Raw genomic sequence first — 11,826 nt, forward strand, 5'->3', positions numbered from 1 at the left:
CTAAATGATTGATTGATTGTTGAAGTTTATCACCCAAGCAGCAGTATTTCAGCTATATCCGGATGATGAACATAAATGGATGATAAAATGAACATAAAATGATGATGAAATGAAAAATGGGATGGGACACAAGGGTAATAGCGTCGACAAATTTTGATTGCCGCTGGAAATAGGGAGAGATGGGTAGAGTCTGGCAATTTAGCCTACCGTGGCGGAGCGCAATGGTTCCTACTCCTATTGAATACCACAGGCAGGGTTCTTTAATGTGCATCTTTCCCAACACGCCGCAGTAATATGGTTTGCAGTCAGGCTTTCCGTATTATGGCCTGACGACCCCAGCATGTACACACCAAGGTACCCCATTCCACCACCTGAGGAACACAACCTGGTTGCACTGTGGGTAGAGCGACCTAGTCCCCAAGCAGGGTTCTGAACACCATTTACTCGTATTCTACGACAGGCTTAGCGCTGCTGTGGGCCTACTCTTTTGATACCGGACCCGCACAGGGCAAACAATAAAAAATGAAGTTATACACATTTACATAGACGAACTCGAATGTTATATCTTATCCGTAATCACAATTATGTATCAAGAAATGATAACAAAATTACCGGATATCATTTTGTGTTGTGTGCCATTGAAAGGATACATTGTAAGAACTAATATATTTTACCGTTTGTATTTGATCTTGGGTTCTTTGTTCGGAAGGAAGACATAGGATATGTTTCACCTCATTGCTGATGTTGATCTAAAATAAAAGAAATTCGAATCCTACTGTAAATTGTTCAAATAAGGAACGAAGCTGCAAGCTACCTGCAATAGTATGACAGCGATTTATGGTAAAATGCTTGTTAGCTCACATCTTTAAAGTTGGTACATACTGTCTCCGTGGCATCAGAGAATATCAAGTAGTTTCATAAGCATATAGCGAAAGATACATTTTGTACTAGCCACAAGTTTGTTTACCAGCTTTGCTGTAAATGTAACACGGAAAAAGCTAATTACCCGAGATTTTCTTTACACAACCGTCTTTTTACATTGTATAATGCAATAATATTAGATAAAGATATCATTAAATACGTCATAGGAATTATTTTATCCAACCTTAAAATTATAAAGTTAAAAAATCACAATCGGAGATGACAGTACATACTAAGTATAATTTTAGGACTGAAAGGATACCTCTTTTTTGGCTTTGAAATAACTTGGATCGAATGAAAGACCGGAGTTCTTTAACGCTGAGGTTTCCGCTTCGTTTCCAATATCCATGAAAGTTTTCATGCCACCATCGGCAGTGCTGTAAACAAAATTGGTTTCAAATATTAATTATTTCTTGTAGTTACACAGTACGATCGGAAGTTTATTTTCATCAAATATTTTGTGACTTTTCAAAAATGTTCTTAATATATAAACATGTATATGTTTTTTTTGTTTGTGTTTGTTTAAAGTCATTTTATTCTTATTATTTTTTTTGTCATTATTGTAGCATTAAATAGACTGTTTACTCTGTTCGTGTGTATCATTAGGGTTTGTTTTGCTTTGGTTTGATCTTTGTGTTTTTGCTGTTGTACGTTTTGTCATTTTGTTTTGTTTTGTTTTGTTTTGTTTTTTTTTGTTTTGCTTTGTTTTTGTTTTGTTTATTTTTTTACTTTTTTTCGTTTTTTGTAATTTTTTTTGTCACTTCTATTTGTATATCGGGTTTCAGTAAAAAATAAATGTTGCCGAACAAAATCGAAACAAAAACAAAAAACAAAAATGCAAAACAAAAGCAAAGCGAATTAGTATCAGAAAAGATCGTCTACAAGTCTTGGCTTATGGCTATAAACAAAAGTATTCCTAAAACGTGTTTATATAGTACAATATAATGATGAATATCTGGTGCTTTATGACTTAATGTTTCGACCCGAACCAAGTCTACATACAACCTATATTTTTCGACTGCCTCATTAATGTGTTTTTGTTTGTTCGTTTGTTGTTTGTGTTAATGGACACAAGGATAGTAGGGTTGACTAATTTTGATAGCCACAAAAAAGGAGGGATGGGTAGGGTCGGGCAATTTAGCCTCCTGTGGCGGAGCGCAAAGGTTCCGACTCCTATCGAATACCACAGCAGGGTTCTTTATCGTGCGAGGAACGTGGCATTTTTCCCAACACGGTACACCACTATGGTTTGCGGTCAGGTTTTCCGTATTATAGCCTGACAACCCCAGCATGTAACACGCCAGGGGTACCCCATTCCACCACCTGGGGCACACATCCCAGTTGCTCTGTAGGCAGAGCGCCTAGCCCCTGGCTAGGTTTCTGAGTACTATTTAGTCGCCTTTACGACAAGCTTAGCGCTGATGCAGGCCTATTCTTTTGACACCCGGACCTGCACAGGGCTATAAAGTTTGAAAGCAGTTCTTTTGCCGATGGAAGGAAACAAATTATCTACGGACGGATATACAGACAGAATCGCTGGCAAGACTATAACAATTTCCAGTAACACATTTGACATTTGTTGTGTAGATACTTTATATATAAGCTTTCGAATAAGAGATTTCGAATAGGGGATTCCAGTCTAATATTGCTCTTTCGCAAAACTTTTACACGAAATTAACAACAAAAAGGGTTCCATCCCCCTGAATTTTCCGAGGATACGCCACTTGCGACTTACCCTTGAGATGCAGCCATTGTGAGCTTTTGTACCATGATAATAAATCTGGTATACTTCCTCCATCTATGTCGGGCCTGTCAATAAAATAATGATAATTAATTAATGCTCAATTATGCAGACACAAACATGCAAGTCTATGTTTGGCTTCTTTTCTTTTTTATTGCATTCAAAGCGCACTTGACGACATTTCGTATGTTTAACTCATGACTACATACTCTCTATTGTAAAAAAAAATGTTGTCTAAACTTTGTGGTTACATTTCCAAAAAAACAAGTTTTCAAGTCTGCGGATCCTGGTGATTGGTGATTGGTTAGTTTTGTAATATTGAGACATTTCAGATATTTTAGACATTTAATACTTCTTTGTGTTATTTTAGAAATTCTGTACTTCCTAACATGCTTGTGCCAGACACACCAACATAATCATTGTTTACAATGCATTCATACTAGGGTGATCTGGAATCTTTTTTTTTCAAACTATAAATATTAAGGAAAATCAAATTAAGCTTAGTAAAAACCCATGATAGACGTGACGGAAGTCGTTTCAAAAAGAAATTTTGATATAAAGCAAATGGAATTTGATTTGAATCATATTAATTTTATATAGGATTTATGTGTGAAAGCATAATTAAGGAACGTACAAACATAAGCTTTACTTAGGTCTAGAAAACAATTTATTTGCCAATCATTTCGTAAAGGTAAACAATAGCTGGTCGTTTTGTTTTGTATTTATTTTAATTGAATTGGTCACTTGGTAACATTTTAGAAAACATATATCTACATTGTAAATGTGATGCACTGGTAACAAATTCTACAACATGGTAAACTCACTTAATACCAACATATATGTTCAGCCTACTGAATCTGGTTTGTAACCCAAACTTATGCTCATCATATTGCCAAAGGAACCGGGGGCCAGTGTGTTGGTTTAAATAATACATGCTTACTTACGGTTTTTGCTCTGATCTCTTTTGACACCAAGAGACTTCTTGAAGACACTGAACCTCGCACGGTACTTGAACCCCGGTCAGTAGCGATTTTTAATCCCCCTTCGAGGTCCACTGGAGTAAACGTTGGTGATTCGTCCTCCTTTTCTGTGCGGTATCCAGAATCTGGACAGGTTTCCGGTGTTTTGGGGACAGTTTCAGCATCAGGACTTTCTGAGGCACTAATTGGCGTTTCTCTTAATTTGTCGGTTACAACTTCCTTTGATTTAATCTCAATTTTGTCTTTTGATTGTGTATCAATAAGTTCTTTTGTTTTAACATTTTCTTGAAATTTCAATTTCTTTGATTTTGATTCTTCTGTTGTATCCTCCTCATCCTCACTTGTATCCGGATCATCGGGTTCAATATCAGCGTCTAAATATCCCTTTAGAATATGACGATAACGCTTGAAGATGTCAAAACCATCTTTTTTCTTCTTTTTTGTCTTTAAGGAGTCTAGTTTCGCCTTTTCTTCCTTCGCTTTGGCAAAGTTGAAACGTTTTATATTTGTCAAATTACTCCCTTCGTAATTTTCAGGTTTTGAATAATAGTCCAAATCTGTTTCGGGAGGATCTGAACTTTTCTTTGAGCCTTCCATTCTTTAGAATTGTCGCTGAAAAACACTTCCCATTACACAAACACAGATTGGCTCAATTTGAACAGTCCTTGAGTTTTAAATTCACTTTCACAGCGCCATCGTTCGAAAATCGCAAATTATCCTAAGAGACGTCAGTGACGTTGTCACGTCGTAAGCCTCGACACCTTTAGTTGACGTCTCTTAATTTGTATTGAACGTCAGAATTCGATGGCAGTTCTTCCAGTCCCATTCGTTTCTCATTAGTTTTCGTGTCTTTAATCTGTCTCGTTAAAGAAATCTGTAAATAAACGATCGCAATAATCCATTTCATCCAGCAAAAACCGTTATCTTAATTACAAAACAAATAAACTTCCTTCAAATCGCATGTCACACTAAAGTAGAAAATGTTCAAATTTAGAAAACCAAATTCTTTAAAAGCAATTGGTAACCATCATCAAAATTTGTTTTCCGAAAGTAAAGCATCATAAAAAGGTGCTATATGCGGCAATTAAGTAAGAATGTCATAAATAAAGCCTTCGTACAACCCCCTTAAAAGCTACTTCAGATTATACTATCAAACACAATATCTCCATATTCACGCCGTGAAAAGACGAGTGCAGTAAATAAATGGAAGTCAATTGATCTATAAATCGGTCTTCCCTATTTGCTTTGTAAGTTTATTGATGAACAAGGTTTTCAAATACTTTAATTTTCGATCGATATAAAAAAAAACACGAAATCAGACCTCGGGGATGCTTTAGATTGGAGTAACGCTTTTCCGGCGTGTATCTAATACTACTGCATCGATTTCTGATAGTCTTAAATCTGATCTGCAACTCAACGATATTATACCAACATTTTATCTTCTCTAAGTTGACGTTACTTTTGTCGAAATGACAGCGAATTTAAATTGCTTGCAGAGAGCTTGGTGTTTATCTCTTTTGTGTAAAGGTACAAACTTATTGAAAAAGCTCCTTTTCATCAGCGGTTAAGATTTCGATATAAATTAAATGTTTTTAATAACTGACATTATCAAATTTTTACTTAATTGACTTCCGATAAGCCTTTTATCTCCCATATATAAGTAGCGATTTAATATAAGCTTTATTTTGGTAAATGCCAGTCATAAAGTAATTTTAATTTTTCTGCGATTTTTAAAAGAAATAAAAATCGAAATTATATAGCTGTTTGACAGCGTTAGAGTGGCGGGTTAGTTTTCTCTTACCATCCATGTTTTTTTTTTAAATAAGCCGAAAAAGTAAAATGTCTCAAATTTCATATTTTATTTTTCCATTTTTCACTACATTAATTTTGATACATTACTAAATCTTAATGCATGGATAGAAATTTAAAATTGGTTAATTCAAACCCATAGAAAACTAATTTATTTTAATGTGATTTTATCCCTTTTTCTAAAACTAAAAATTCAGTTCTATACTTACCCTTATAAAATCTTTGAATCGTTTGTTAAAGAAGAGGAGACTGAAAAAACTAAAACAACTAAAACATGTTATTTCGTTTTAGTCGTCACTATTAGACGATGGCCATGCAGGCGAATCGATCCATGATTTCAGATTGGGGGCGTGAATAGAATTAAGGGTGGGTGAAGAGGGGAAAGAAAATGTTTGGATGAAATTTATTACAAAATCAAAGTTTAATGCACCAGAATTATTTTTCTCAATTTAGGGACTTACGCCGAGTTCGTCCCTTATGAATCAGTGCCTTCTGATACAAATTAGAATACAAAATAACAATGATTTCTCTCAACAGCAAGTAAAAATTCAAATAAAAACTTTGTAGGAGTTACCTATTCAGTTTTCTTTTCCAAGTGAATGATCAGCAAAAATCACATTACAACTAAAGCGTTTATTTTCTGCAGTAAACGATCAGATACCTTAGTTACCGTCCTGTGAATAAAGGTTATTGATGCTTTTAAATGGTGCATAAAAATAAGATCACGAAATCCGTATAAATGTTAATACTGTTGAACTTCTTTACTCATACAATGAAACCTGGATAAACACGAAACCTGTGTAAACAATGCACGTCTGATCATCTTAGTTTCAATTTGTTTTGAACCTGTTTAAAGTTTAAAGTGAACACTTGTCGTGAACGAATGAAACTTTAAGTCCAAAACTGGTTCGATTAAGACATGTTTCACTTTACATTTAGAACTGATAATTCAGTTCAGTGGAAACGTTTCTTTTTTTTTTTTTTTTTTTTTTTTTTTTTGTTTTTGTTTTTTTTTGTTTTTGTTTTGTTTTGTTTTGTTTTTGTTTTTTTTTTCACAAAAACAAAGGGCAGATTTAGACATCTAAACCGGGGCGGATCCAGACACTTTGAAAAAGAAGGATGCCAGTCGGTTCCTCAGACAAAAAGGGTGCTAGGGAATTAGTACAATTTTTGTCACTTTTACATATGAAAATGACAAATATTCCGATAAAAATGGGGCGCTAACCCCCTGCACCCCCTCTGGATCCGCCACTGCTGTCTATTTATGCTGTAAAATATTAGACAGATCTTGGGCTATTCCGATTTTTTATATATTAGAAAAGTTTTAGGAAATCCAAGTACAATTTAGATTTATTTCACTGTATAGTTAAAGGTGAAAGTTTAATAGTCCACAATATAAAGCTATATAATGTTCAACATACTTAAGGTTAGTAGCCCACATCTCTTCCGTTGTCAGAGAATTATCTCACTGTAAACAATCCCAGTCTCATTTATTGCTTTTCTTCCAGATAAATAACATGAATTCCGATAATACAATGTGTACTACTACTCCTATATTTGTGCTGAATATTGCCCTCTAAACTACGAAGTGGGTGTTTGAAAGATTTACGACTGCTAATATGCATTTGATAAGCATGGTGGTTGATAACGGTTAAAATGCAAATAAAATAATTACATATTCTTACTGCAAGAAGCAGGTATTACTTCATATGTAACCCACTTCATTTAAGAATCTGGACACACCATATCTGTATTTCCAGATCATACATTTAATGCTGTAATCATATTAGTTTTAAGAACTTAATTATTATTTATAAATGAGCGGGATAGGCTTTTGTTTAAGAAACGAGAGAGCGCGGCCAAAAAACTACTCAGTAAAAAAGAAAGATACCATTGAAACCATAATTTGTCAACATTACAGATTTAAATCATAACAACCAGAATTGTAATATTAAGCATTATTAGTGAACATTCGCAGCTTCGCAACAACAACAAAAATTAGTTGTTCACATCGGTACCCGTAGCCAGAAATTTTAAGGGGGTATTTGAACGAAAATTTCCCGTCATTTTCTTTTTGCATGGGGCTTCCAAGGGGGGACTCGTCGTTTACCCTAGACCCCCCTGCCTACGGGTATGACACTCATTTGCAAAGTTTTAAAATAACTTCATACAAATGTCTGTGATTCAATACTAATGTTGTTGGTTCCGTTACAACGATGATTATAAGAGGGTTGAAATTTGATCAGATTGGTGCCTTTTCACTGCTGTCACCGTCTTCCCATTATTAAACTGCTCCCCACAGAGCACGAGCATGACAACAATTCAAATTGTAAAGAACCGAACTTTCCCAATTTCGGAAGGTAAATTTTACTAATACTTGTTCTTGGATATGAGAAGTCCTAGACTGTCAAATATCAATTTGTATCTGGGATGCAAACAAGTGCTTTGTTTGTAGACCAGGATATATACGACAGTATTAAACCTCCTTTGTCGTGAGATATATGAGGCAATGGTATATAGGGGTCAAATAGGGTCATTACTGTTTGTATATTTCACTCCAAATGCTGCTTTTAATGCGAAATGTAGAAAGAGTATTTGTATATTTGCCATTTAAATTGTTCTCTTACTTCACAAAACTTCTTTTGTTTGTACTATTGAAGTACATTTATGTCATTAATTTACTTGAATCTTAATGTTTAAAGGATTTCAAAAAATAGCTTTTCCGATTAAATGCATGTACATAATTTAACCTTTCTGTCATGGATTTATGTTTAGCATGATAAAAAGACGTTTCAGTACAGAAGATGAATTATAAGGTAGAAATCAAAAATGAATAAAATTACATCAGAATTGAAATATTGAGATTTATCAAAGATTTTAGTACATCAAAATAATGTGCCCAATTACATGTAACGCCACCCACCCCATTTCCCATCCTGATTTGTGTGAAAAGGGAATGTAACCTTACAGCTACAATTCTCGGAGAAATCAAAATTAGAGTAGTTGAGAGATAAACACAGACCATGACAGAATCGCACACACACACACAAAACACACACACCGAGGCAGATTGCTGTGGTGCCAAATTTATATCTGTATGAGATTGAGCTTGTGTCTAAAACATGCACGTTCCAATTTCTAAGCTATTTTACGTACCACTAATATTTCCGCACTTCGATCTATATTTATAGCACAAGAAGCCGGGGATGGCCTTTTCGAAATTATCTTTTAGAATTTACTACATCTTTCTCCTGTTCAATGCCACTATTGCGTCCGTTTGCTCAAAAAATCAAGCATTTAATTTACATGATATATTTGAAATTTAGAGAAGATTTTAACCAGATCGTATAATATATTCAAAATGGTCGGTATATCAGAAATACGCCTGCAGTACTGCGTAGTCGACCAATGGACTGCATGGAATAGGCAAGCATAATATAATACGTTTAAGTCTTCTTATTTTCACATAGAAACGAGACGTATTCTTGGTAGTAAGTTATGGGCTCTTCTACAGTCAATAACGCAACTTTAAATATAGACTTTACTGCTTGTCATTGATAGAGTACTGTCAAGTTGCTCGTGTGACTTTTTTGAAATTTAGAACTAAACCTTCCAATAACTTAAGTTTTATATTAAAAGTACGAATGCAAAATTCAAGAGTTTTGATACTTATAAGGTTTACATATTCTAATCAAATACACCTGATAGCCTATTCAGGTTATATACTGGTGCAATGTTATACGTTTCACCATATTTTTTTCTATTAGGGCAATCAACTTAACTACTGTATGAGCAATGGGTAATATAGAGCTGCACCAAATCAGTCGTTTCCCCTATCGGTCGTTATCAAAGTTTCTTACCAAAGAAACCAACAATCGGAATCAAATGGAAGCTTCCATCCAAAAAAAAATAATAAACATTGAACAAAAACTAATACATAATCTCCTTCCAACGTATTTGGGTAAGACATACGATGAACATGTACAGATAGACGGACAATGGTATTCCATACGACGCCCGCCAAGATTTGGAGTATTTAAGGAGGTAGATCTAAGGGAAGGGACACAACTCTTACAAATCATTGGAACGTTTGTTCATCAATTTCGTGTAAGCATCAAATTATCTTTGACTTGTTTCACCCTGTTTCAAATGAAACATTGATAGGCTTTGGAGAAATTGAATATGATACAAACATACCCCAGATATCAAGAGTTCTGTCCCTTACTCTGGGTCCACCTCTTTAAGTACAGGTTCATTTAAGAATCATATAGAGGATGGCTATTCCATATGTTTTGCAATATTTCTGACAGATTAGTGTAAATTATGCATCCAGTGTCCAATAAGTTATTGAAGAACCACTCGAAAGAGTAGGTTGGGTAAGAGAAGAAAAAACTGGCTGAAAAAATCTGAAATAAAATGTTCATTACTATTTTTTACTGAGAAACAAGTTTCACTGGTATTTTACTATCAATGTTACTTTCTGAAAATTGTAAAGTTTAAAAAAAAGACTGGTTACATATTCGACTTACCGACTTTTTGTCTATTATTATTATTATGGGGATATACACTTCAATCGTTATGGTTAAAACCATGTGAAACAATTGAGCATGCATAGATACATTTGTAAGATCCCTTTACTATCATGTATATAGGAATAAGTTTGAAAGGTACGATTTTTTTGTAAATCGGCGACATCCAAATAGAATTTAAAGTCCTTGTGTAAATCATAGTCAAGTAAACATTGAATCAGTAGTCCTTACACGTGGATATCTGTTTGTCTAAAGTAAACAACTAGACACTACTGTGAATATAGAATGACCATTTTATTGTTGGAGAAAAATATTAGATAGAAATTTAGTGTTGTGGGAAAATTTTCAGATTTCATAACCCGGGCGGATTTAGAAATTTACATAAAAAATAAGTGGAGTTCCGATTCAGAAATTTATAAAAGATAGCTGCCCAATTCATTCGTTTAATAAAAAGGTGAATCTATATATTTGATCTGTACACAAAACTGAAGAAGGAAGTCGAGAAACTAAACGAACACTCCTACATAAAGTGGACACGCTGCAATTTTGAAGTTGTTTTACTCTCAAGATATTTCAAAACTCGAAGCATAGGTCCATTGAAAAATAAGATTTATGACTTTTAGAATTTATCTGTCACAAAAATGTTGATGTTTCAAAAATGTCGGTGATGGACACACAATATAGATTCAGTAGTCATGATTGTTGAACTGTTGGTTTTGTACGAGGATAAATGTTGATCTACTAGAAGTTGAGACAATATAAAAAAGTCACATCGAATCGTCAAATGAATGAGTTCATTTCGTTTCAAATGGATTCGCGTTTTAGTGAAAATTTGAAATTGAAATGGAGCGAGCAGAAATTCTCTTCGATACAATAGTAACTACCGTAATGGACACGTTGGTAAATGTTACTTTCACCAAGTCGAGCGTGTGTATTAAAACAATAGTTCGATAGTTCATAGGATTTCACAAGCTCGACGTCTCAAGTAGAAATAGAGATAATTTCTGCAGTATTTTTTTAGAAGCCAAACACATTCTTTTGCAAAAGAATGTACATGTAATAGGTATCTACAAATGTACATGTACCTTGAAACGTGTTGGGTCTGTAGAATACTGACCAAAATAAAACAGGGACTCGACTAGTTTCCATCACGCAGTACATTTAAAACTACAGTAATGCTTTAAGTTTACAACTTAGTACAAAACGGCAGTTTTATCCTCAAGGACAGTTTACGTGATACAATTACTCAAATATATAAAGTGACCAGGCCCGGGTTTCATAAAAAATATCAAATTAAGATTTTCCTCAAATCCTTGAGTTTTTTCAAATCTTCAATTTCAGTTGATTTGGTTGGTCAAAATTTGAATTAAGGAATGATTCGAGGAAAATCTCAATTTGAAATTCTTTATGAAACTAGGCCCCGATGCTCAGAAGACAGTTTTACTCTGTTCAGTGAGTAACATTTAACTTTTATAGTTAATTGACAATTTCGTATATTTATATGTTCCTATTTTAGCTGTCTACAGATCAGAGGAAGATTATTACGTTAACGAAAAAAAAACAACATTCCTTGAGGATTTTTTATAACACTGTCATAAAGACTTACCAGTTTACAATTACTATTGATGAAAATAGATCTCCATAGATTTACGTCCAAATTAAATGGTTCTCGTTTCAACAATATACATGTTTACTTTTACACGTAAATAATAAGTTTTGTTACTTATTGGACTATACTATGTCAAATGGCGGTGTGATGGACTTTTGATTTCATTTGAAGCAAAGTTTTCATTCTTTGTTTAAACTTCTTCAAATTTGAGAAGAAAATTGTGAGTAAATAAGGAAA

The 11,826-nt window shown here is 34.0% G+C and overlaps 1 protein-coding gene across 2 annotated transcripts in view; it reads right to left on the minus strand.

Annotated features, from left to right (window-relative positions):
- Positions 1 to 11,802, minus strand: part of LOC148604842 (cyclic nucleotide-binding domain-containing protein 2-like) — a 29,057-nt gene extending 17,255 nt beyond the window's left edge. The window contains exons 1-5 of one of the 2 annotated variants that reach the window (XM_088550572.1): positions 11,587 to 11,802; positions 3,607 to 4,516; positions 2,657 to 2,730; positions 1,184 to 1,298; positions 675 to 749 (exon numbers count right to left, since the gene is read on the minus strand). In XM_088550572.1, the coding sequence (XP_088406698.1) occupies positions 675 to 749; positions 1,184 to 1,298; positions 2,657 to 2,730; positions 3,607 to 4,239 (897 nt within the window). In that variant the 5' untranslated portion in view covers positions 4,240 to 4,516; positions 11,587 to 11,802. Of the gene's footprint in view, positions 1 to 674; positions 750 to 1,183; positions 1,299 to 2,656; positions 2,731 to 3,606; positions 4,596 to 11,586 lie in introns of those variants that run through there. The other variant, XM_088550571.1, reaches the window with a different exon arrangement.
- Between the last annotated feature and the right edge of the window lie 24 nt (positions 11,803 to 11,826).

Source organism: Perna viridis, chromosome 10 (genome assembly GCF_037379345.1).
Source record: "Perna viridis isolate PV_CMFRI_1.1 ecotype Kerala chromosome 10, ASM3737934v1, whole genome shotgun sequence".
NCBI lineage: Eukaryota > Metazoa > Mollusca > Bivalvia > Mytilida > Mytilidae > Perna > Perna viridis.